Here is a 25,860-nt window from a genome sequence, read left to right on the forward strand (position 1 = left end):
AAGGCGCTGTCCTGGGGAGAGGAAAGGAGGGAGAGGGGAGTCGGAAGACTTGGTCTCGGACTGAGTAAACAGCCTGGGTGACACAGGCACACAGAGTGTCTGGGGCTGTAATCTGGGCTGGGAGCCCCAGAAGACAGGGGGCTTGTGTTCTGAGTCCCCAGGGGCCAGCCGTGGTCTGCTAGGCATCCCCAGGGGCACCGCCTGGTGGCCTGGGCTCCTGGGAGGGCATCTGGGGCCCTTAGTGATATCTCAGATGGCCAACCCTGACCTTCAGACCCTGGATGGGGACACGTGCGGGAGAAGAACACCACGGGAGGAGAGCTTGGCGAGGCTCTGTGTCGGAGAAGGAGGAGGTGTCAGCTTTCTGGGGACCAGCCAGCCCGGTCCCGAGGCCAGCCTACTTGCTGGAAGGCGCCGCCTTGGGCATCAGCCCTGCCCCTAGCACAGGGGCGCATGGTGCGGCCCGGGCGCCCACCTGCAGGGCCCGAGAGGCCAGGCGGTCCATCATGGTGGCACGCTCCAGGTTGCCCTCCTCATGCTCCCGCAGGTACACTTCGTACAGCTCCTGCAGGTGCTGCGGCACGGCCAGGTTGCCGTCTAGGGTGGGGGAGCGGAGAGGCAGGGCTCAGTGCGCGCTCTCGGGCCCTTAGCGGGTCGGACTCGCGGGGTAGGTAGCGCGGGGACCCTACCCTGGATGAGCTGCCGCTGGGCGCGGATGATCTCCTCGCAGAGGCTGAGGCGCTGCTCCAGGCGGCGCAGGGCCTCGCGGCGGTGGCGGAGCGCGCCGTCGCGGAGCAGGGCTTGCGACTGCATCTCGGCCTTCTCCAGCTCCAGCTCGTGCACGCGGCAGAGCGGGCCGAGCGCCTCGCGCTGCTGCTCCGAGCTGACGCGCCTCGGCAGCGTCTCCTCCAGGCGGCGGCCCCGCGCGCGCAGCTCTCGGTACCGCTGCTCCAGCGCCAGCTGGGGAGCCGAGCGGGCCGTCAGCACCAGGTGGCCGATGAGGGGCCGCCCGCGCCCGCCGCTGAGCGGGTCCTCGCCCTTCCAAGCCCCCGGATGCTGTGCGGCCGGCTGAAGCCCCACTCCGAGGCCTGCTTTTCGAAGTAGTGTCTTGAACTCTGCACCCGGGGACTGCTCCTGAGTGACCCCTCTGTGCCCACTTATTGCAACCCGTCCCTGAAACAGGCTCCGTGCAGTGCAGTCGCTCAGTTCTTTTCGACTCTTTGCGACCCCATGGACCGCAGCCCGCCAGGCTCCTCCTTCCATGGGATTCTCCAGGCGAGGACATTGGAGTGGGCTGCCATTTCTTTCTCCAAGGGATCTTCCCGACCCAGGGATCGAACCTCGGTCTCCCGCATTGGCGGGCGGACTCTTTACCATCTGAGCCACCAGGGAATCCAGGGAAATGAGCTCCGTGGACCAGCTCAACCGCAGCCCATCTCATGCCCTCTGGACTGGTAGACCCTGAAGCCCCCTGGTATGGCTATGCTCCAGAACAGAGAAGGGAGATCTGGAAAATCCTCATTAAAATGTTGGCTAACAGTTTTCTGAGTCTTTAATGTGTGAAAGGATTTATTTACTCTTCTCATCAACCCCACTAGGCTTGACCACTCCCATTTTAAAGATGAGTTCTTGCCTGGAGAATCCCATGGACAGAGGAGGCTGGTGGGCTATAGTCCAGGGGGTAGCAAAGAGTCGGACCCAACTGAGCGACTGAGTCCACACACACAAAGCGTTAGTTCCTCACTGGTGTCTGACTCTGTGACCCGCCAGGCTCCTCTGTCCATGGGGTTCTCCAGGAAAGAATACTGGAGGGGGTAGCCATTTCCTACTCCAGGGGATCTTCCTGACCCAGGGACAGAACCTGCGTCTCCTGAATTGGCAGGCGGATGCTTCACCACTGAGCCACCTGTGCTCAATAAATGCTTGCTTATTTCCACGTCCCACGAGAAACCGGAAAGAAGAGGCGGTGAAGTAGGATGCGCGCGGGAAGGTCCTTCTGTTGGCTCCCTTAATGACGATACTGTCTGCCCAAGGCCGGGTACCCTCGGGACTCAGGAGGCAGCGCTGGATAGGGTAACCGCTGGCCTCCCTGACCGCGCTCCATCTCTGTACCTCTCTGGCAGGTACCTCTACTGCGGAGAGCTGACCGTGCTGCTGGCACAGGCCATCCCCCTGCACCAGCTGGCCACCAAGTACCGCGTGGCCTCCTTGCAGCGGGGCGTGGCCGACTATATGCGCGCGCACCTGGCGGGCGGCGCGGGCCCGGCGGTGGGCTGGTACCACTACGCGGTGAGCACCGGGGACGAGGCCCTGCGCCAGAGCTGCCTGCAGTTCCTGGCCTGGAACCTGTCGGCCGTGGCGGGGAGCGCCGAGTGGGGCGCCGTGAGCCCTGAGCTGCTGGCGCAGCTGCTTCCGCGCTCGGACCTCGTGCTGCAGGACGAGCTGGAGCTCTTCCAGGCGCTGGAGGCGTGGCTGGGCCGCGCGCGGCCGCCGCCGGCTGTGGCCGAGCGCGCGCTGCGCGCCATCCGTTACCCCATGATCCCTGCGGCGCAGCTGTTTCAGCTTCAGGCGCGCTCGGCCGCCCTGGCGCGCCACGGCCCGGCGGTGGCCGACCTGCTCCTTCAGGCCTACCAGTTCCACGCCGCCTCGCCGCTGCACTATGCCAAGTTTTTCGACGTCAACGGTGCGCCATCCTGCCCCACAACTACCTCGCGCCTGCCTGCGGCGCCCGTGGGTCATCAACAACCCGGCCCGCGACGATCGCAGCACCAGCTTCCAGACGCAGCTGGGCCCAAGCAGCCATGACTCGGGCCGCCGGGTCACCTGGAACGTGCTCTTCTCGCCACGCTCGCTGCCGGTAAGCCTGCGGCCTGTCTACGCGGACGCCACGGGCACAGCGCTGCCCCTCGCACGCCCCGAGGACGGCCGGCCCGGGCTGGTGGTCACGCCGGCCAGCAGCGGGGGCGACGCGGCGGGCGTGAGCTTCCAGAAGACCGTGCTGGTGGGGGCGCGCCACCACGGCCGCCTGCTGGTCCGCCACGCCTACAGCTTCCACCAGAGCAGCGAGGAGGCCGGTGACTTCCTGGCGCACACCGACCTGCAGCGGCGCAACTCCGAGTACCTGGTGGAGAATGCCCTGCATCTCCACCTCATTGTCAAGCCCGTCTATCACACCCTCATCCGGACCCCCAAGTAGCCAGGCGGGCCGGGGCGGGGAGCTCAGCATCCCTGAGGCCTCTGGATCAGGAAAATAAAGGCCCAGTAGAGATGGCGCAGAGGGACCGGGATTGGCATGGCCAGTGGAGGTGTCTGTCCTGGCCCGCTGGGGGACCAGGCGCTAGCAGCCTGAGAGCTGGGTGGATAGAAGCCAGGTGGTTGGTGGTAGACCAGATGCCTGGTTTCAGGAGTTGCTTTCTCACTGACCTGAAAGGAAGGTTCCTGGTGGTGTGTATGTGTGTGCTCAGCAGTGTTTCAGTCTTTGCCACCTCATGTACTGTATGTAGCCTGGCAGGCTCCTCTGCCCGTGGAACTTTTCAGGCAAGAATACTGGAGGGCAATGCCCTTTCCTCCTGTAGGGGATCTTCCCAACCCAGGAATCGAACCCGTGTCTCTTGCGTCTCCTGCATTGGCAAGTGGATTGTTTATCACCAGCACTACGTGGGAAGCCAGAGCTCTTGGTAGAATAAACCAGCGCTCGGAGCGGCAAGGGGGTGATTAAACCACCCAGTTCTGGGGGCAAAAACAGTCCAAGGAGGGCTCCACAGGTCAGGGACTCCCCATCGTTCATTACCTTTTCCCCAAGGGCCCCCGTCCCCACAGGGGACAGGGCAGGTAAAAGCATCGAGATGGCCAGGTGCACCTTGGGGGAGCTTTCTCACCTGAAACTGAGGGGCTCAGTTGAGCAGTTTCTGAGCCCTGGCTTCCTGGGGTGGGAGGGGTAAGCACAACCCTAAGTCTCTGACCTCTCCTGGGAGGGGGTCTGGGCAGAGACCTCAGAGTCCGGAGGAAAAACGCTTTCCCCCAGGAGTCTGTTGACTGGTGCTCTACAACCAGCCGGAGAAGAAGAGGGTGTGGTGGGAAGAGGGGACTTGGGTTGAATCTTAATCAGTGATGTGCTCGGTCGCTCAGCCGTGTCCGGCTCTTTGCAGCCCCGTGGACTGGAGCCCGCCAGTCCTCTACCCATGGGATTCCTCAGGCAAGAATCTGGAGTGGGTTGCCATTTCTTCCTCCAGGGGATCTTCCTGACCCAGGGATTGAACCCACATCTCTTGCATCTCCTGCATTGCAGGCAGGTTCTTTACCATTAGCACGACCCGGGGAACGGAAGCCCAGTCTGTCAGGACCACCCCACCTTTCAGACAAGGTCTAGTTTCCGGAACAACCAACAAAACTCAAATGGGATTTTTATTGTTAACAAGCAGTTCTGGGGCAGGGGGAAGGTGGAAACGACTGCTGAGTAACAAAGCTAGATTCCTTTCCAGCCCCCAGCCACAGTAAGGGAAATGCCCGGCAGGCCCTTCCCCAGCCATCCAGCATGCCCTTGTCCCAGATGTGGGCCCAGGAGCCCTAATCCCATGAACAGTCCCTCCTTGCTCCACCCCCGCCCCACATTCCTCAGGCCAATCTGGTTGCAGATCTTAGAGAAGAGTTTCGGCAACAGGAGTCTGTGCCCAGGGAGCCCTGGGATCCAGGGCTGGGAAGCCAGGGAGCCCTGCCATCCAGGCCATGCCTCCTGGGCTCAGTTCCCCTTCCCGTTGGCACTGAAGGCACGGAAGTGTGGGGGCAGGCACCCCCATGGTTCCTGGGTCCCAGGGGCCCCAGCCTTCTGAGATCCCGAGCTCCTGATGCCAGGTCATCCCCATCTGCCCAGCCTCCGTCTCCCATTACTGCCACACCCCATCAAGCCTTGGCGGGCAGGAGGGCCGGTTCCGGGCAGGGCCCCTCAGTTGTGCCCAAAGTGCCCATTTTTGCTTTGGGTGCTTGTGCCATAGGGCAGGCGGGGCATCCGAGCAACCCGTTCGGAAACATCCCCTGGGTTGGAGGGGGCAGCGACAGGGGAGGTGTCCTCGGGGCCTGCAACGGGAAGGGCCAGGAGCTCTGCTTTAAGGCATGCCTCTCCATGCCCCTCTCGTCACCCACAGTGGCTCTGAACTCCCTAGGGGCACCTCCCCCTCAGAGGCCAGTCCCACTAATAGTCTTCAGGAACCCAGTTTCCAGCAAGGGGCAGCCATAGGGGCAGGGAGTTCAACCAGTCTCCTCCCTGGCCTGGCCAAGGGCTCCCCTCTCCCCATTGCTATCCCCGCCCCCCGACACTTGCTGGGACTCACCCAAGCTCTGGCACGGAGGGAGTTTGACCTTGGCCATAGGCAGCGTGGCCTTTCCCAGGGGTCTGATGGTAGGGGTCAGGTGTCCAACCACTGGCATCCTCTGTTCTTCGGTGTGTTTCTCCCCAGGCCGGGGTCCAGCAACGTGCATCTTGGGGCGGGACAGCTGTGTTGGCTGGAGAGCCAGATGAGCTGGGAGCTGCGTGGGGATCTGATACAAGGAGATGTTGGGTTCAGTTGGGGGAAACTCCATGGAGAGTGGTGCACAGCTAGTGGTACCCTGGGGCCTCTGGAGGAGTCCAGCCTTCAGAACCCGGCAAGGAAGGGGCCCAGACACCCCCAGCTCCTGTCCCTCTAGGCTCACCCCTTGTCTGGTGACTTCAAAGGCCTGGGACCTCCGCTTCCTCTTTGCCTCCAGGGACTCCTCTCGTTTGTTTCTTGGGCTTTTCTTCTGGCCTTGCAGCGGGGGACAAGGGCCATCGCCATGACGCTCGACTGCCCGGGATGGCGCCTCGCCTGTGCTGCTGGATAGGCTGTCCTCGCTGGCGGTGTGCTGGAGGGTGGGGCTGGGCGGCCGCTTGCAGGCCAGCGGTCCGGGCGGCCGCACGTCATCAGTCTGGCCCTTCAAGTGCAGGGACAGGCTGCTCTGCTTTATGGTGGGTGCCAGCAGTTGGCGCCCCTCGGCCCCCAGGGCCTGGGAGTGGTGCCGGGCAGCCTTCCCGGCGATGCTCTTGGTGTTGGCCGTGGTCTCCTTCCTCCCTGCGGCGGGACAGAGGGGCACCCACCCCGGGATCAATGCCACGTTTCCCCCCCGCTCCTGCACCTCCAACACCCCTTTCTCTGCTGCAGCTCACCCCAACTTGCAGTTTGAGCAACTTTGGGCAAGTTTCTGAGCCTTCTTTTCATCTGTAAACTGATGATGGTAAAACTAGCCTCAGTGGGTTGGGAAGATTTTTTTTTTTTTTTTACCATGACACACGGCATACGGGATCTTAGTTCCCTGACTGGGGATCGAACCTTCACCCGCTGCAGTGGAAGTGCTGAGTCTTAACCACTGGACTGCCAGGGAAGTCCCAGGTTCTGAGGATGGATTGCTGAGATATGAGGGTCACCTGTGGCCACAGGGTAGGGAGGATTCGGACTCTATTTGCTATTACAATTATTTCCGAGTGGGAAGTGGAGGGGGCGTGACCCCAAGTACCATGTGTTCCCCATTCTGGTTTCCAATTGTGTCCCCTGCTCTGTGTGGACAGAGCAGGTGGTTACTCTTCTCTGGGTACTAGTGCCTCTCTTTCTAGAACGATGCCTGGGTGTGTTCAGCAGAGGAGAGGGAAGGAAGGGGCTTCGGCTGGGTGCACTGAGCTATTGAGATCATGCCAGGCTCAGGCTGATGGGGTGTCGGGGGAGGCAGGGGACACACCTTTGTGGGACAAGGGGATCTCCGACAGATTCTCGATGCTTTCAGGGGAGGAGTTGATCTGGCCGTTCAGTCCGACCTGAGTGGTGGCCTGTGAGATGAATGGGTTGGGAAAAGAAGCCATTGGACCCAGCAGGAACCCTATGTCCTCAGAGGGCTGTTTTGGAAAAGTTCCATCCCAACCACTGGATGTCTCTCCTGGGTACTCCCACCCGTGGGGCCCACTGCTCACCTCCTGTGTCACCAGGGTGCCCGCCCGGATTGGGGGTGGGGTGGGCAGACAGGAGCCCTTTGCTTGCCAGGCCCAGGAGCTGGTCTTGAACGGGTGGTTGGCTTCACTGAGGTGGGCAGAGGAGGATGGGCAGCTGTTGCCCAGGCTGGTACCACGGGGGTCCCACTGCCACCCCTCCTGAGAACTGTTGCATTGTGGGAACGAGGACCCCAAAGTCCTGGCTCCAGACCTGTGCCCCCCTCCCCTCTTTCCTGCTCCATCCTCCCTGAAGCCAGGTCTGGGCTGGCATCTCTGAGACACGGCCTGGTGGCTCAGGCGGGCTGGATGGCTGGAAGTGGTCCTCAGCTCACCTCTCAGTGCCGAGCAGAGGGAGGAAGCTTCCGTGCTGGTGCGGGGACTCGGAGTTCGGCATCTTGACGCTCTCTAGGTCAGACTCCTCCGGGGTCGGCACAGTTCCTGGGGGGCTAATCTTGGGCAAGGCGCTGTCCTGGGGAGAGGAAAGGAGGGAGAGGGGAGTCGGAAGACTTGGTCTCGGACTGAGTAAACAGCCTGGGTGACACAGGCACACAGAGTGTCTGGGGCTGTAATCTGGGCTGGGAGCCCCAGAAGACAGGGGGCTTGTGTTCTGAGTCCCCAGGGGCCAGCCGTGGTCTGCTAGGCATCCCCAGGGGCACCGCCTGGTGGCCTGGGCTCCTGGGAGGGCATCTGGGGCCCTTAGTGATATCTCAGATGGCCAACCCTGACCTTCAGACCCTGGATGGGGACACGTGCGGGAGAAGAACACCACGGGAGGAGAGCTTGGCGAGGCTCTGTGTCGGAGAAGGAGGAGGTGTCAGCTTTCTGGGGACCAGCCAGCCCGGTCCCGAGGCCAGCCTACTTGCTGGAAGGCGCCGCCTTGGGCATCAGCCCTGCCCCTAGCACAGGGGCGCATGGTGCGGCCCGGGCGCCCACCTGCAGGGCCCGAGAGGCCAGGCGGTCCATCATGGTGGCACGCTCCAGGTTGCCCTCCTCATGCTCCCGCAGGTACACTTCGTACAGCTCCTGCAGGTGCTGCGGCACGGCCAGGTTGCCGTCTAGGGTGGGGGAGCGGAGAGGCAGGGCTCAGTGCGCGCTCTCGGGCCCTTAGCGGGTCGGACTCGCGGGGTAGGTAGCGCGGGGACCCTACCCTGGATGAGCTGCCGCTGGGCGCGGATGATCTCCTCGCAGAGGCTGAGGCGCTGCTCCAGGCGGCGCAGGGCCTCGCGGCGGTGGCGGAGCGCGCCGTCGCGGAGCAGGGCTTGCGACTGCATCTCGGCCTTCTCCAGCTCCAGCTCGTGCACGCGGCAGAGCAGGCCGAGCGCCTCGCGCTGCTGCTCCGAGCTGACGCGCCGCGGCAGCGTCTCCTCCAGGCGGCGGCCCCACGCGCGCAGCTCTCGGCACCGCTGCTCCAGCGCCAGCTGGGGAGCCGAGCGGGCCGTCAGCACCAGGTGGCTGATGAGGGGCCGCCCGCGCCCGCCGCTGAGCGGGTCCTCGCCCTTCCAAGCCCCCGGATGCTGTGCGGCCGGCTGAAGCCCCACTCCGTGGCCTGCTTTTCGAAGCTGTGTCTTGTACTCTGCACCCGGGGACTGCTCCTGAGTGACCCCTCTGTGCCCACCTTCTTGCAACCCATCCCTGAAACAGGCTGGGTGCAGTAAAGTCGCTCAGTTCTGTTCAACTCTTTGCGACCCCATGGACCGCAGCCCGCCAGGCTCCTTCTTCCATGGGATTCTCCGGGCGAGGACATTGGAGTGGGCTGCCATTTCCTTCTCCAAGGGATCTTCCCGACCCAGGGATGGAACCTCAGTCTCCCGCATTGGTGGCCAGACTCTTTACCATCTGAGCCACCAGGGAATCCAGGGAAATGAGCTCCGTGGACCAGCTCAACCGCAGCCCATCTCATGCCCTCTGGACTGGTGGACCCGGAAGCCCCCTGGTATGGCTATGCTCCAGAACAGAGAAGGGAGATCTGGAAAATCCTCATTAAAATGTTGGCTAACAGTTTTCTGAGTCTTTAATGTGTGAAAGGATTTATTTACTCTTCTCATCAACCCCACTAGGCTTGACCACTCCCATTTTAAAGATGAGTTCTTGCCTGGAGAATCCCATGGACAGAGGAGGCTGGTGGGCTATAGTCCAGGGGGTAACAAAGAGTCGGACCCAACTGAGCGACTGAGTCCACACACACAAAGCGTTAGTCCCTCACTGGTGTCTGACTCTGTGACCCGCCAGGCTCCTCTGTCCATGGGGTTCTCCAGGAAAGAATACTGGAGTAGGTAGCCATTTCCTACTCCAGGGGATCTTCCCGACCCAGGGATCAAAGTGGCATCTCCTGCATTGCAGGTGGATTCTTTACCATCTGAGCCACCAGCGAAGTTCTCAGATGAGAAAGAGAGACTCAAAGTCACAGGGGATTTGTGGCCTGAGAGCCCAGGTTTCACTCCTCCCACAAGCTTCCCCCAGCCCCTTCCTGCTGAGTCTCTCAACCCCCTTTCCCAGACCCAGAGCCCCAGGCACCTTCTGCTTTCGCAGCTTCTTCTGCTCAGTCATCAAGGTAGCGATGCTTTCGCGGGCAGACACCACCTCGGCGGGCTCCTCGATGTCTGGCTGGTTGTCACCGGTGTCCGAGTCCTTCCTGGTGTCATCCTTAGTGAAGGACTCCTTCCGACGCTCCTCCCGCCACTTGAGTGCCCGGCGTGACTTCTCATGCTTCCAGCTGCCACAGCCCCAACCCCAAAGGAGACGGGGGATTCAGGCCATGGAGGGTTGGGGGGCATAAGGTGCGGCTCCAGCTCCGGCTCCCATCCCAGGCCAGCTGTGCTTACCTGGCAATGGTGAGCAGGTGGTGGGAGGTGTCCATCTCCAGCTCCATGCCGCGGTTTTCCAGCTCCAGCAGGCGTCTCCGTGTGTCCATTTGCTCCTGGAAGGTGCTGATCAGCTGCTCACGAAGGTGTTCCATTGCAGCCTGTTCGCCCTGCCCGCTGTGCAGCTGGACCTCGGCTGCCCGTTGAATGGGAGGTGGGAGAGGTCAGTGGAGGAGGAAAGGTCAGCCCAGGAAAGTCGGGGTCTGCCTGGGCCCTCCCCCTCTTTCTCCCCAAAAGACTTCTGTGCAACCACCTCCTCCAGGAAGACCTCCTAGATTACCCCCTCCCACATTCCACCTTCCACATTGTCTTCAGGCAGTGACCCAAAGGTGACTCCCAGCTCCCTGTATGAACTGGGCTTCCACCAGCCTTTAGAGTGCCTTTCTGTCACCTAGTAAAAGGCACCCCTTAGACACTTTACTGCCATGTGCTGCAAGATCATCAAAGCAAGTACAGAAAATCTGTTAGGGAACCGTATCCCTCCTGGCGATGCCAGGCCCAGTCTGACAGCCCTCACTGCAGTCCCCAGAGTGAAGCCCCCACACAGCTAAATGCCCAGGTGACTCTCACTCTGATACCACCGAATCCTCGGGTGAGGTCTCTGAGGCAGAGATCACGATTCTGTTTGACAGCTGAAGGACGGGTGGCTTAAAGGCTACTCAGCCAGAAAGAGCCCGAGTCCGGCTTTGAAGCCAGCACTGTCTGACCGCAGAGCACCCTGAGGGGCATTGGGAGACGGGTTCTGGCTCACGGAGACCCAGGCACACACCCTGGATGTGGCGGATGTCGCCCCGCCCCAGCTGGGCTCGGTCCGGGCTCCGCCCACCCCGCTCCTCGATCTTGCGCTTGAGCCTCTGGATCTCGCCCCGCAGGTCAGCAATGATGTTCGTGTACTGGGCGATGTGGTAGGAGACGCTTAGCAGGTTCCGCTTCACCTGGGGAGGGGGCGGGGTACAGTCACCTGGGGGCCAGGGCCTGCCAGTGGGGACCCTCTTTTTCTGCTGGTTGACAGTAATGACCTCCTCGCCTCCAACCCTGCTCTATGCTCTGCTTAGTCACTCAGCTGTGCCTGACTCTCTGCGACCCCATGGACTGTAGCCTGCCGGGCTCCTCTGTCCATGGGATTCTCCAGGCAAGAATACTGGAGTGGGTGCCATGCCCTCCTCCAGGGGATCTTCAACCCAGGGATTGAACCCAGGTCTCCTGCATTGCAGGCGGATTCTTTACCACCTGAGCTACCAGGGAAGCCCTGCCTCCGACCCTACAACCTATCAAACTACATGCCCCCACCAGAGGCATACTCCTAAAATTATGTGCCACCCCCTCCCCCCAAGCCCCGGCTCTCTGTGCCACTCAACCTTCATCGGCTCCCTACTGCTGGGAGAATGTCCTGATTCCTTCATTTGGTGTTGAAGGCACACTGCTCTCTCTAGTTTCATCTGGCTCACTGCTCCAGTGGAGGAAGCATTCTCCTCACCCCACCTCTGCCGCCAACACCACCTCCTCCCTGCCTTAGGAGCCTCTGTCTTTACTGCTCCCTCCCTTCTGGAGTCTCCTCTTCACCCTTCAGATTCCCACTCACGGTCTCTAAAGAGGTCCGTGGGATCCCACTGGCCTCCCTGCTGTTGGCGTGACTGCTATTAATAATATTCTGAACTATCAATTCGCTCTTTTAAGGGTCTCTTCCCACCATTAAGTTACTTAATGGAGAGAGTAGAGATAAAGCTTCCAGCTCCTGACACAGTAGCTGGAAAACTGCTGTGTTAGGAGAATGTTGGTTAGGTTCTTAGACTCTTCACATGGGTGGGCCCAGATGACCTCATAGATAGCCAGGATTCTAACACACTGATCAGAAAATGTAGGGAAACCTTGAAAACTGGGCAGAGCTCAGTGCCCTTCCTCCCCAGCCGGGAAGCCGCTTAGCTCCCTTCAGCCTCACTGTCCTCGGCTGTAAGATGAGGACAGAAATAACGCCTGCCTGAACTGATAAAGGGCCCACAGTATAAGTGCTCAGTAACAGTCACTATTGGAACTGTCGGGGTTAGGGCCTTCGGAGGAGTAAAGTTCTGAATGAGCATCTTTTAAGATGAAAACAGAAGATGGAAGGGGATGGTGGGGCTCGGGGCACAGACCTTGGGGATGAGCACAGACTTTGAGCAAGAGGAGGACCGGGACTTCCCTGGAGGTCCGATGGTTAAGAGTCTGCCTGCCGATGCAGGGGACATGGGTTTGGTGTCTGGTCTGGGAAGATCTCACACGCCACGGGGCAGCTAAGCCCGTAAGCCACCCTTACTGAGCCCACATGCCCCAGAGCCCACGTCGCACAAGAGAACCCACCACAGTCGCCACAACTAGAGAGGAGCCCCCAGTTCGCCGCAACCAGAGAAACCCCACACGTAGCAACAAAGACTGACCGTGGCCAAATAAAGTTTGAAAAGAGAAGGAGCCCCTCAGAAGCTGTGGGCTTCCTGGCAAGTCACAGGGGGCCAGATCAGTGGCGGCTTGGTCCAGTGTGTGTGTTCGGGGGGCTGGGGGTGGCAGGCCTTGGAGTCAGTCAGGGGGCTTGAATCTTGGCCCAGAAGGGCAGATCCTGGGGGCACAGAGCAGGGGCCCCTCACCCGGGTCTTGATGCTCTTGGCCCTGCTGGCGTAGGTCAGGGTGTTCCGGGACTCCTCGAAGGCGCTGCTCGCTGGGCTGATGTGGGCGATCATCACGGTGCGGCTGTTTCCCCCAGGGAGTCCTGGACGGGCCGGGGGCGGGCGGCGGTCAGCAGGGGGCTGCCTCCCTGGACCCTGCTCCCGCTCGTGACGCCCTCGTGGCGTGTGTGTGCATCTCTCTCTCTCTCACACACTCACAGGTGCTGGTGCCGAGCACCCCGTGGACCCTCCCGCCCCCTCTGCCGCCTCCCCGCTTCTTCCCTCTCCGTTTCTTCTCCAAAGCTCATGTTAGAAAATTTCCAGCATCTGAGTCAGGGCCTCCCAGCTCTCCTCCTCCCCCGCTCATATACATGAGGACGAGGAAAGGTTGGCTGGAACCAGAGCGGGAAGAGCTCTGAGGGGTCCTGGGCTTCTCCGCCATCTCCTCGGGCCATCCAGGTCACCCCGTTTGCTGACGGCGGAAGGTGCCATTGTCTTGGCTGGAGCGAGGCTGGTGATGGAGTGAACTGGGCCTGTGGCCACTACCTCCCTTGTCCCGGGCTTAGCCCTGCCCTCTTCAACGGAGAGAGTGTGCGGGGCTACAGGGGCCTGGGGGCAAAGCCCTTGGGCGTGGCAGTGACCAGCTGAGCGACTTCAAGCAAGCTCCTTCACCTCCCTAACCCTCAGCTCCCTCCGGTTTCTAGGTGGCAGGAGCCAGCTCTCGCACCCCCAGCCTGCAGGTGCAGTGATGCTGGCGGGCTGATGCCCGGCGTTAGGTCACCTGCAGCTCTGCCATCAGCCTAGCCAGACCTCTGCTGGGGCCCTCCATCCAGCACTTACTGGCGGGAGCCCTTGGGGAGGTTACTTAGCCTTTTGGTGCCTCGGTGTCCTCGTCTGCAAATGGGATTAACGACCCCCTAACTCAGATACGCTGACCCGATAAAAGGAACTGAGGAGAATTCCCTGGCCATCTGGTGGTTAGAACTCCATGCTTTCACTACTGAGGGCCCAGGGTTCAATCCCTGGTCGGGAAATTAAGATCCCACAAATCATGCAGAATGGCTCCCTCCTCTCCAAAAAGGAACTGGGTGTGGCGGGGTGAAGCAGTGCATTCAGACCCCAGCCAGGAGTGTGCCCCCCACCCCACAACAGCAGCCTCTGGGAGCCACGAGACTGACTGTCCACCTGAACCCCCAAATCCAGATGACTCCCAGTTCCCTCAAATCCATAGCCCTGGGTGGGAGGGGGGCGGTCAGATGCTCAGATGCAACCTCTTTTCCTCCCCGCTGTTCGCAAACAGGGGCCGGCGAGCGCGTGCTCAGTCGCTTCAGCCATGTCCGACTCTTCTAGACCCCGTGGACTGGCTCCTTTGTCCATGGGATTCTCCAGGCAAGAGTACTGGCGTGGGTTGCCATGCCCTCCTCCAGGGGATCTTCCTGACCCAGGAATCAAACCCCCATCTCCTGCATTGCAGGCAGATTTTTTTTACCCCCTCAGCCACCCGGAAACCCCTAACACACAGGACACCCAGTTTAGATCTGAAATTTGGATGAGTGAGCTTTTTTTAAAGTATAAGTATGTCTCAAAGATGGCATGGGACATACATACTGATACCCAAACCAGATTTCGTTATTTATCCGTTATTTATTCACATGCAGCTGGACATCCTGTATTTCTCTCTGTGCAGCTGGCAGCCCCACCCCGGGTGCCCAGGGCCCAGGCCCGGTGGCAGCTGGTACCTTCAGGAGGCGGGTGAGCTTGCTGTCGCGATAGTTGACGTACTTGTTGGTGCCCTTGTCGCTGAGCGCATTGATGCAGTTGCCCAGGGCCAGCAGCGAGCGGTTGATGTGGGCCCCCTCTTTCATGCGCTGCCCACGGTTCTGTGTCTGGGGGGGCGAGCAGCAGGTATGACTCCCCACCCCAGGCCATCCTGGGTTGTAAACCCTCTCCCCACCCCCCAGGGCTCTGCAAGGAAGAGACGCTGAGGACCTGGTCTGCCCTCTGCCCAGGGAGGGCATTCCAGAAGGTCAGAGAACAAGAAGGTCTCTGGACAAGAGTGGGGCTTCCTAGGCGGGTGCTAGTGGTAAAGAACCTGCCTGGCAATGCAGGAGACACAGGAAACGCCGGTTCGATCCCTGGGTCTAGGAGATTCTCTGGAGGAGGGCGTGGCAACCCACTCCAATACTCTTGCCTGGAAAATCTCATGGACAGAGGAGCCTGGCGGGCTGCACTCCATGGGGTCACAGAGTTGGACACGACCGAAGCAACTGAGCACGCAAGCTGGACAAGAGCAGGGGACAGGACGCTCCCACGGAGGGCTGAGAGCCTGGCTCTTCGTCTGCCTGGGGACTGACCCTCTGGCACAGTTAAGGGCAGCGCCGAGGGCGAGATGGCGGGAGGTCGCGACTTCCCAGGCAGCTCAGCTGGGAGCCCGCACGGCCGTGGGCTCCCGGCTCTAGAGAGAGAGCGAGGCTCCAGAGGGGAAGGATGGAAGTTTGCGTGTACGTGGGGAAGGGTGTGTGAGCGTGTGTGAGTTGCATGTGTACATGTGACAGCGTGTATATGTGTATAAGGTGTGTGAGGAACCCCCTGGGGTTCCAGGGTCTAAGACTCCATGCTCCCAATGCAGGGGGGCTGCGTTCGATCCCTGGTTAGGGAACTAGGTCCCACATCCACAGCTAAGAGTTTGAATGCTGCAACTAAAGATTCCATGTGCCATAACTAAGACCCGAAGCAGCCGATACATAAATAAATAATAAGTAAATATTTTTAAAAAAGGAAACCTGTGCATTAGGAAATGCATGAATTTGTGCGTGAATGGATGTAAGAGCAGGACAGGACCAAGTCCCAGGAGGCTCTGCCACCCTTGGGAGACATCTCTGCCCAGCCTGGTGAAGCTGGGATCGGGTGGCTGCAGGGCACACCCTCTCCCCACTAGCTGCTCCCCGCCCCCTTCCTCCAGGAAGCCCTCAGGCCTTTATGGAAAGAAAATGTGTTTCTCCCACTCCACCCTGTTGAAACCAACCCCACGTGTTCCAACATGAAACCCTTGTTGCTTCTCCCTGGTGCTTGCGTTTGCCTCAGTGCTAATGGTGAGATGCCCATGGATTCAGGCGACCACGAAACTTCTGAATTTGCCCACAAGAGGGGGCCAGGGTGGCAGGGCTGGGCAAACGGCGATGGGGAGGGACGAACACTGACAAGTGGGTGGCAGGCTCTTTTTTCTCCCTGATGTGGTGGGCAGGGTCCCCTCCCTCAGGGGACATCGTCTCCCCGGGGCGCCAGCTCCTCACCGGGCCCGTTCATTCTCCTGGCTGTTTCCCCAGGTCCTCTGGGACACACACTGTTTCCTTCCCTGGAGAGACCCTCACACTCCCAGGCCCCTTCCCACAAAACAGCCCCTTGGCCGGGGGGTGGATCTCCCTGGGGTACCCTAACCCAGCCAACCCTTTCTGTCCTCTGTGACATCCCTCAGTGCCCGCCCCTCTGGAGCACCCCCCACTCCCGCCCTCCCTGAGACAGTCCCCACTCCACCCCTTGGGGAGCCGGGTGGGCCAGCCTGCCTGCCCCGCACCCCCAAGCTCTGCCCCCAGCCCCGGGGGGAGCCGGCCTCACCTGGGAGGCCCGCTCAGAGCCAGCCAGGTCGATCATGAAGAGTCGGCCCTGCCGCACCTCCTGCAGGACGTCCCTGACCCGGCTGCGCTGGCGCACGGCCACCTGGAGCACGGCGTGGGAGCGCGAGGACGTCTGGTTGGCGGCCGTGGGCTCCTGGGTCCTCTGCCGGTTCCCCCTCATCAGCAGCTGCATGATCTGGGTGGGCAGGGCAGAGCAGGGAGGCCACTCCTGGGGGCCCGTGGGGATGCTCCCCAGTCCTGCCTCTGTGAGGTTGGGAAGGGGCCCAAGGCAGGGCTGGGTCAGCTGCCCGTGTGCTGTGGGGGCCGAGTGTTCAGGGCCTGTCTGTCAACTGGGAGGCTGGGTGCCTGGCCGGTCCCCAGGGTCGGCGTGGCCGGGGGCGTGTCATCCAGGGTCCTCTGTGTCTGCCCCAGCTCCAGCCACCTGAACTGCAGTGGCTCCCTGGTTGCAGAGCCCTGCCGCCTCTGGTCATACCCCCACACACAGAGATTAGTGTCCTCCACTACCCGACTGGCTGCACAAGACTCGCCTCTTTGGCATTGATGGTGGAGACCTCAGTGATTCCAGCCACCTGGATCACTCCCTTGGAGTCTTCCCTCAGCTCCAGGTACCCCAGGGAAGGGTTCAGCAGGTCCCGGATCATCTCATTGTAGATCTGATGGGACCGGTTGGGAGGGGCAGGGGACAGACGTTAACGGGAGACCAAGAGCAGGAGGCTCAGGCAACAGCCGGGCTCTCCATCCCTCCCGAGAGCTCCAGGCTCCTCTCAGGGAAACCCTGGGTTAAGGAGATGGACCCCTTCCTTCCTTCCTATGGGGTGGGCATAAGGGGGCTTCAGCATCCAGGGGGGAAATCCTGGGCTGCCAGAGCCAACGGTACAGAAGGTAGCAGGCCGGCCGGGCACCAGGCAGAGGATAGGACCTAACCCATGGCCAAGCCCTGGTGGTTGCTAGGCAACCCTTATGGTACCTTCACCCAGCCTCCCTAGCCACGGCCATCGAAGTGCATTTTGCTGTCTAAGTCAACACGATGCTGGCTGGAGCAGGTGCTGGCAGCAATGCCTCGATGCCCCTCCTGAGCTGTCACCCAGGAGATTATCAGCTTCCAGAGGGAGCCAGGGAGGCCAGGAGCCAGATGGAGCCTAGCCCAGTGGCTCTCCCGCCGCTTCTGGCCTCTGTGGGCCCCCACCCACACTGATCTGCTATTGCCTAGTGATAGCGCTCCCACAGGCGGGCATCGGGGGCTATGTCAAGGTGGAGAAGGCTGGCAGGTCTAAGCCTGTCTGTGTATGTAACATTCTCACCTGTACCTACATATACAGAGTGCCTACAGGCAGCCTGGCAAAGCAAACAGGGTTGGCTCAGTCGTGTCCGACTCTCTGAGACCCCATGCACTGTAGCCCACCAGGCTCCTCTGTCCATGGGATTCTCCAGACAAGAATGGAGTGGGTTGCCATTTCCTTCTCCAGGGGATCTTCCCAAGCCTGGGTCTCCTGCATTGCAGGCAGATTCTTTACCATCTGAGCCACCAGGGAAGTGGAGGAGTGGGTCCAGAGGATGGCCTCTGGGAGGCTGGCTGAGGTCTGTGTGCAGTGACCAGGTAGCTTTGGAGTAGCCAAGTGGGCAGGGCCCGGCTCTAAAGCCGCAGGGTCCTGAGTCTGAATTCCTGTTCCCCCACTTACTGTGTGACCGCGGAACTGTGGCTATCTAGTTGCCTAACCTCTCTGAGTTTTTATAAAGTCAGGCCGACCACACGCACGTGTGAGAGCAGCCGTGACGAGCGCCCCCAGGAAACTGCCCCCTGACCTGACCCCTGGGAGGTAAACCAGCCCGGGCCTGTGGACCTCCTGGCCCAAGCCCACAGGACGGGGTGGGCCGAGGGCTCACCTCCAGGTAGGACATGGACACCTCGTATTCCATGTCATCGCTGGTCTCCTCGATGGCACGGAAGAGGTCGTTGAGGGTCCGAATGTAGATGCCGGGCTCGTGGTCTGTGCCCAGCATGGTGTAGGTTTTCCCGCAGCCTGGGGCAGAGCAGGCTGGGTGGGTGAGCAGGATGGAGACTGGGAGCACGGGGGCCCCTGGCAAACCTGGGGGTGTCCTCAAGGCTGGAGCCTCCCAGGTGGCCGGGAGGTGGGGTAGGGGGAGAAGATGGCATCCTTGGCTGGGGGTGGGGCTCTGGGTCTAAAGGGCTCTGGGAGAGGGCAGTTTCAATCGGCCACGTCCTTGATTCCTGCTGCGGCCTGGGCCAGACAAGCTCTGAGGTAGAGGGTGAGGAGCTTGATTCTTGGGGGCACTCGCCCTCACCTGTGGGGCCATAGGCAAAGACAGTGGCATTGTAGCCTGAGATGACGCCTTCGATGAGGCTCTTGGTGGTGGCCTGATACACCATCTCCTGTAGGAAAGAGGAGATCCATCAGGGCCCTGGGCACAGCCAGGGCAGAGCACACGGGCCCGCGGGCTCACCCTGATGCCCAAGAGGCAGTTTCATCCTTGGAGCCCTCGGGCCCTGAGATGTGGGTGTGGGAAGGGGGATGGCTGTCTCTGCTTTCCCCCCATGGGTCGGGGGGCAGGGAATGCCAGCCTGCAAGAGTGCTCAGGACACCTGAGACCCTCCCCACCAACAGCTGGCTCCCAGCCCCCAGCCCAGAGGACGCCTCACACCTGCTCCTTGGAGCATCCACGGATGGGTGAGATGGGGGTCCCTGGGAGGGTGTCAGCTTCCCTGAGGCGCCCCTCCCAGCACCAGATGGGCTTCAAGCACCTTCCTGCAGCTCCCCTAGGGGCCACCTGTGGGGAGTGCTGTGTGGGTCCCTGTGGAGGGTGGCATCTGTGTGCTGACCGTGGTGTGTCCACGCAGACGGCTCTGTATGCGCCATGCAGGCTCACACATGCGTGTGTATGTGGGGATGCGGCAGGGAGAGAGTGAGTGATGGAGGGTCTCCTGGGGCTCGGTGCCAGGGTCCCCTAAGGGCTCCCTCTCAAGTCAGTCAGAGGGCAGAGAGGGGATCCCGTGTGTCCCCAGGCCCAGGCGCCCCCTCACCTGGGTGGCAGTGAAGTCAAAGGCCACGTCGAACAGGTAGGACTTCTCCCGGGAGCGGTGCGCCCGTAGGATGTCATCGGGATCCTCCATTGGGTCCATAAGAACCACCATCTGCAAAGGTCCCAAGGGGAGGCGAGCAGTCACCCAGGAGCCCCAGGCCCACCCCAATGTCCACACTGACCACTGACCTTAAGGAGTGGGAGGGGCCGGATGAGAGAGGGATGGTGTCTGGGAGCGCCAGGGTCAAGGTCAACCAAGTCCCAACATAGGACAAGACACTGAGCGGACGGGCTGCCCTGGGACCACCCCAAGGTCTCAGAGCTCCCTTCCGGGGTCAGCAGGGGAGTCAGGGCCAGTGACGGCCCAAAGAGAGCTTGAGAGGAGACAAGGACTGAGGCTGGCCCCTGGGGGGCAGACAGAGGAGGCTGATTTGGGAGCCCGGTCCAGTACCGTGGACTCAGGAGATGTATAGGGGTCCCTCTGGGTGCACCCCCATCCAGCACCAGGATTCAGGAGCCCCCGGTGCTGGGAGGACCGCAGCTTTGGGGCTCCCACCAGGCTCCTCCCAGCAGGTACACGCTGGTGCTCACGGCATCTAAACCGGCCTGAGACACCCCGCCCCTTCCCCCAGGTCCCAGCAGGGCCCTCCTCTGAGACCTGCAGTGGAGGGAAGAAGGAAGAGGTAAGACAGCTTCCCAGGAGGCCCGAGCCCGGGACCCTCACGCAGAGGTCTTAGTCAGTCAGGTGGGATTCCAGAGTCACGAGAGGGGACGCCCAGACAGGCTGGGCTGGGGCTCTGTGCAGGGAAGCGAGGAGGCCACTGCCCCAGACAGGCTGGGCTGGGGCTCTGTGCAGGGAAACGAGGAGGCCACTGCCCCGGCCCCCCTCACAGACTGCTAAAGCCTGGGTGGCCACAGCGAGTTGCGTGCAGGGCACTGGGGCCTGCAGTGTATCTGGGGTGCACACCTGTCTCCAGCCACCTCCTCCGGGCTTCGGCCCCAGGGCCGTGTAAGCCTCTCCCAGGATCCACTTCCTGGCTCGGGCCCTAATACCAGCAGCAGGAGCCCTGATCGAGTGTCAGACCCAAATGAAGAAATATCCGCCCACAAGTCCCCAGGCATGTGTCCCAGAAGAGGGATGCAAGGGAACCTGACCAGCTGCATGGCTCTCACCCTCGGTGTCAGAGCTCCTGGGCACACCGGCAGTGCCAGTGGCCCGAGGGGCACCCTCTGGGGGCTTTCAGTGCAGGGGAGGGTGAGCAGCCTGCACAGATGCCCATCCCCCACTGATCACCTTCAGATGACCTTCGGCACTGCCAAGTTCATGGGCACCGTGGGCATCTGGTTCCTTTGACATCCAGCCTCCTGAATCAGGACATTGTCAGCACGGCTGCCACGAGCCCCTCTTAAAGAGGGTTTTGTCTGGGTCTCCATCTGTCTGGACCCCTGCCCGCACCCCTCTTTTCAGAGCATCACCCCCTTCCCTGTCCACTCGGGCACACAATGGAGCCCTTGTGCCCCTCGGCCAGGTGAACTGGAGCTGAGCTGCGGAGGGCTGGGGTGAGGGTGGGGTGCTCGGGGCTGCCACGGAGGCAGCACAGTGAGTTTGGGCCGAGTGACCACAACTGCTGGGCACCTTGCATGTAACCCAGGCATTAAGTGATACCCTCCGGGTCAGAGAGAGATGTGATTTCCTGCCTGACATTCAGAGTACAGTGGGGAACAGACCATTTTAGTAACAAGCGCTGGGTTCTGGGAGGCAGGCAGAGTGCAGAGAGGGGGCACACGACCCAGCTTTTCCACTGCAGGAGGGCTTCCTGGAAGAGGAGGTACCAGAACTCTTTTTTTTTAATAAGATATTTAATATAGTTCCCTGTGGTATACAGTAAATCCCTGATGCTTGGTGGTTTAGTTGCTAAGTTGTGTTCGACTCTTGTGACCCCATGGACTGGAGCCCACCAGGCTGCTCTGTCCATGGAATTCTCCAGGCAAGAATACAGGAATGGGTTGCCATTTCCTTCTCCAGGGGATCTTCCTGAACCAGAGATTGAACCAGGGTCTCCTGCACTACAGGCAGATTCTTTATCAACTGAGCCATCAGGAAGTAAGTCCTTGTTGCATATCTACTTTATTTTTAAAAAATTTCCGGCATGCCATGAAGCAAGCAGGATCTCAGTTCCCTGACCAGAAATTGAACCTGTGCCCCCTGCCCTGGAAATGCAGAGTCTTAACCACTGGACCACCAGGGAAGTCCCAGCACCAAGTCTTAAAGGATGAGCAAGAACTGGCGGAGGAACGTGAGGTGGGAAAGCGTCAAGGGGGCCACACGAGCAAGGCCGTGATGTGACAGGCAGGCTGTGGGCAGGTGACCTCAGCACAGAATCACCAGCAGTTCTCAGGGTTGGAACGAGAGCTCAGGAACTTTTCCTCCTGTTCTCACTGCCAGGAATCCCGAGAGCACAGACCCAAGATGGCCACAGAAGGAGACCTAGGGGCCCCTCTGTGAGCACGTGTTGCCCGCCCCACCCCCCTGCCCAAAGCAGCTCCGAAAAGTCACCCAGACTGGCACCCAGCATCGGCCCAGGGAATGTTTTGTTTCTTTGGGCTACACCTCGCGGCTTCTGGAACTTTCCTGACCAGGGATTGAACCCATGCCCCTCTGCAGTGGAAACACAAGAGTCCTAATCACTAGACCACCAGGGAAGTCCCCAAGGAAAGCTTTCTAAATAAAGCTGCACTGGGACCATGTGCAGTGCTAAATGCTTTGCACACTTTCTCATCTTCTCCGACAACTTAGAGCAGGCCCTCATTATCGCAAGATTGTAATGGGGAGTCAGACTGGTACCCAAGGCTGCACTGCCAACGACAGAGCTCACTGGATTCAAAGCCACTGGGTTCCAGGACCCAGGCTCCTAACCAGGCCTCCTGTCCCCGCCTCTGGAACAACAGAGGCCTGGCGGGGGGATGCTCCTCTGTTTGGTTGAGCTGTGCCCCCCCCCACCAGATTTAAATGTTGAAGTCCAACTCCCCAGCCCCTCCGAGTGTGCCCTTATTTGGAAATAGCGTTGTTGCAGATGTAATCAGTTGAGTTAGGATGTGGCCCTTTTATAAGGTCCGGTGGTGTCCTTATAAAAGGGGGCTATTAGGACACAAACACATGTAGAGGAAAGGAGATCAAGCCAGTCCACCCGAAAGGAAATCAGTCCTGAATATTCATTGGCAGGACTGATGTTGAAGTTGAAACTCCAATAGTTTGCCCACCTGATACAAAGAGCTGACTCCTTAGAAAAGACCCTGATGCTGGGAAAGATTGAAGGCAGGAGGAGAAGGGGACGACAGGGGATGAGATGACTGGATGGCATCACCGACTCGATGCACATGAGTTTGAGAGAACTCCGGGAGATGGTGAAGGACAGGGAGGCCTGGCGTGCTGCAGTCCGTGGGGTCTCAAAGAGTCGGACACGACTGAGTGACTGAACAACTGTGGTATTTTGGTCCAGCAGCCTTGGAAACTGATACATCACCCCCCAACCCCCTGCCCAGAGGCAGGCTCCTCCCTCAGCCCGGAGGCGGTGGGCTCAGCCTGGGAGCGTCCTTTCACAAAATCCTTGAGTCTTAGGTGTCCATGTTCAACCTGTAGCATGCTGGACACCTGCCTCTGGGAGGTTTCAAGGGGGACGTTGACCACACAAGAGGCACAGGGCCCCCTCATACTGGCAGGGGGTGGGGTGGGAGGCGTGGCTGGGGCTGGGCCAGGTGGCAGCACATGGCAGGGCCCTGTCTCCGCTGATCCAGGCCCCCTGACTCCGCAGAGGCCCCGGCTTGCCTCTCCCTGCCCTCACTGCCCCACACCCAGACCTATTCTTGACTCAAGGCCAGTTGTGATCTTTGCACAGCTCTAGATTTGGGCCGGGAAACCCAAGATCCACTGGGGAGCTAGGGGGGGCCTCAGACTTGGGTGAGGGACATGTCATCCATAGATGGGGCTGCAGAAGGTGCCAGGCTCCTCCCCAGCATCTCCTAGGTGAGAAATACCAGGAACAAAGCGTGTGGGGACTTCTTCCTGCTGAGCAGCGCTAAGCTGCGGGGTTTTGATCAGCTGAGCAGCACTAACCACGTCTTTCTGGCCTGTGGATGGCTCAGGGTTCCTCAGTCTTGGCGCTACTGATGCTTTGGGCTGGACCACTGCGAGCGAGAATTGTCCCGGGCGTTGTAGGATGGTTGGCAGCAGCCCTCCGGCACTGGAGGCCCCGGCACTGCCTCCTCCAGGGGTGACATTGCCACATGCCCCCCCGGGAGCGCAATCACCCCCGCTTGAAAACCGCTGTTCCCCCTCAAGCCACCAAACTGGCAGCGAAGTTCTCTGAGCCGGGGGCGATGTGCAAATTGGGTTCAGGCTTCAGACTGCTGGGTGACCCCGGGAAGACTGCACCACCTCTCTGGGCCTCACGTTCACCCTGGCCAGAAGTCAGGGAGGACCCACAGGGCCATAGCCTTGAGAGAAGAAATCACCCCATCACCCCTCACCTGCTCGGGAAGCCCCAGCAGAGAACAGGAATGTGAGGGGGTGCCTAGCTCAGGAGACATCATTTCCAGTCCAGGTTACTAAGCCCACAGCTCCTTTATTCTCGGGCTGTAAACCAGACACAGCAAAACAAAAGCCGGATTCCAGCTGGATATCACCTCTGTAAAGCTGTTTCTGCATTTGTTTGTTCTTTAAGAAGGAAAATTTATGGCTGGTCAGATTTCTAGTTGTACCATCCTGTGGGTACTCAAGAAAGGAGATTTTGATCCCAGGAAGGGTGTTACAGGGCCCTGACAGCCCTGAGGCTAGATGAAAAAAGATTAGAATGCTGAGCTCATAAAGCCACCGAGGTCCAGCCAACTGCTCCCAACAGAGCCACACCTGGCTGATATCCTGGCCAGGTCCCCACCTTCCTAGAGGACTGTGAGGACCTGGGTAAGCAGAGGCGTGACCGACATGGTCCAGGGCTGCCTTTCTCGCGGGTCTGCTGATCCCTTCATCACCGTCTTCCTGGAAGCCTCTGAAATGCAGATTCCCAGCACTGCCCAGATTCACGGAATGAGAAACTCTGGGGAACTGGGCCCACAGATCTGCCTTTTTAACCATTGCTCTTGTGGCTCAGTGGTAAAGAATCCATCTGCCAATGCGGGAGACGCGAGTTTGATCCCTGGGTCTGGAAGATCCCCTGGAGGAGAAAACGGCAACCGACTCCAGTATCCTTACCTGGAGAATCCCATGGACAGAGGAGCCTGGCAGGCTACAGTCCACGGGGTCCCAGAGTCAGAGATGGCTGAGCACAACAATACAGCACACAGCTTGCCGTGCACCCATTCAGGCGCTAAGTGTAAGCATTCTTGCATCCTGGCGGCATTATTCATAACAGTCAAAACATAGGAAACAAGCCAAATGTCCTTCAACTGAGGAGAGGTCGATCAGATGCAGAGCAGCATGGAATCCTATCCAGCCACGAAAAGGAATGACACTCTGACCCAGGCGACAACGCGGATGAACCCTGAAAACATGCTCAGTGAAACCAGTCAGACACGAAGAACCACACATTTCAGGACCCCGTTTCCACGAACTGTCCAGAGCAGGCGAATCTACAGAGATGGAAAGTGGTTGTCTGGGGCTGGGAGGGGGCTGGGGAGATGCGTGGTGGTGTGGCTAAGGGTGGAGGGAAAGGCTCCCCAAATCCTCTCCCAAGTCACGCTCCACCAGGCTCGGCCCTCTGGGGTCACAGAGCCGGGAAGCAACCAGACGGTGGGCGGTGGGCGTGCAGGGAGGCCCTGCCCCTGGGGCAGTGAGCAGACTGAAGACGCCCTGGCTCCCGAACAACACTCACGGATTCTGACGCTCAGCACCTGCCACCTTATCCTCTATTTATCTTTCACAATAGCCTCACCCTCACAGGATCGCTCTAATCCTCTCAACAGCTCTAGGGCCGGGCAGAGCAGGTTATTAACATCCTGCTTTCTGATGAGAAAACAGAGACTAGGAAGCCCCTCGCCTGACTCCTGAGACAGGACCCCCAGGGGTACAGGGAGGTTGACACTTGGGCTTTGAGGCTAATTATGGGATTATGCATATGGGCAGGTGACTTAAATCCTACAGATAAACACAGTCGGGGAGGCTGAGGGGAGAGGCAGTGGGCTGTGGGCTCCTCGGGGCAGTGGGGGTGGGGTGGGGAGAAGGAAGCTCTTTGTTCTGGGAGCTTCTTTTTCCAGCCTTGGGACTCCTGGGCCCCACCGCCCTCTCAGGCTGCCCTCCCCCACTTTACAGTCATCAGGGGCACTCCCTGAAGGGTCTGGCATCAGAGTCTAGTCCCAACCCCCAATGCTAGGAGACTGAGCTCCTACTGGACTCTTCCCCGAACATATATATGTGGCAGTGACCAACTGGGGACCACCAGATAGAAAGCCCTGAAGCCAGAAGCGGGTGGGCAGGAGGTGGGCCAGGGTCTCACTTATCTCCGGGGCCTGAAACCATCCTGACTGTCAGCCCTTGAGATAAACTAACATCTCTTAAATCCCGACCACGCACCAGGCACTGGGGAAGCACTGGGCATCCAGGAACCCGTGGAGACGTCTACGTGTGCATACTAAGTCGCTTCAGTTGTGTCGGACTCTGTGAACCTATGGACTGTTGCCCACCAGGCTCCTCTGTCCATGGGATG

The 25,860-nt window shown here is 60.2% G+C and overlaps 1 protein-coding gene and 1 pseudogene across 1 annotated transcript; one reads left to right on the forward strand and one right to left on the reverse strand.

Moving 5' to 3' along the window:
* The first annotated feature begins 1,053 nt into the window (after positions 1-1,053).
* On the forward strand, positions 1,054-3,275 carry LOC133231507 (BTB/POZ domain-containing protein 17-like; annotated as a pseudogene).
* Positions 3,276-4,386: 1,111 nt separating this feature from the next.
* On the reverse strand, positions 4,387-19,864 carry LOC133232918 (kinesin-like protein KIF19). The gene is given in 18 exon segments (XM_061392922.1): positions 4,387-5,073; positions 5,328-6,083; positions 6,745-6,832; positions 6,974-7,079; positions 7,324-7,460; positions 7,925-8,046; positions 8,139-8,409; positions 9,506-9,704; positions 9,814-9,988; positions 10,622-10,787; positions 12,471-12,586; positions 12,589-12,592; positions 14,228-14,374; positions 16,104-16,298; positions 16,651-16,776; positions 18,008-18,144; positions 18,428-18,515; positions 19,164-19,864. Coding segments are annotated over 18 exon segments (3,075 nt in total). The 5' UTR covers positions 19,275-19,864; the 3' UTR covers positions 4,387-4,942.
* Positions 19,865-25,860: the final 5,996 nt, after the last annotated feature.

Source organism: Bos javanicus, chromosome 19 (genome assembly GCF_032452875.1).
Source record: "Bos javanicus breed banteng chromosome 19, ARS-OSU_banteng_1.0, whole genome shotgun sequence".
Taxonomy (NCBI): domain Eukaryota; kingdom Metazoa; phylum Chordata; class Mammalia; order Artiodactyla; family Bovidae; genus Bos; species Bos javanicus.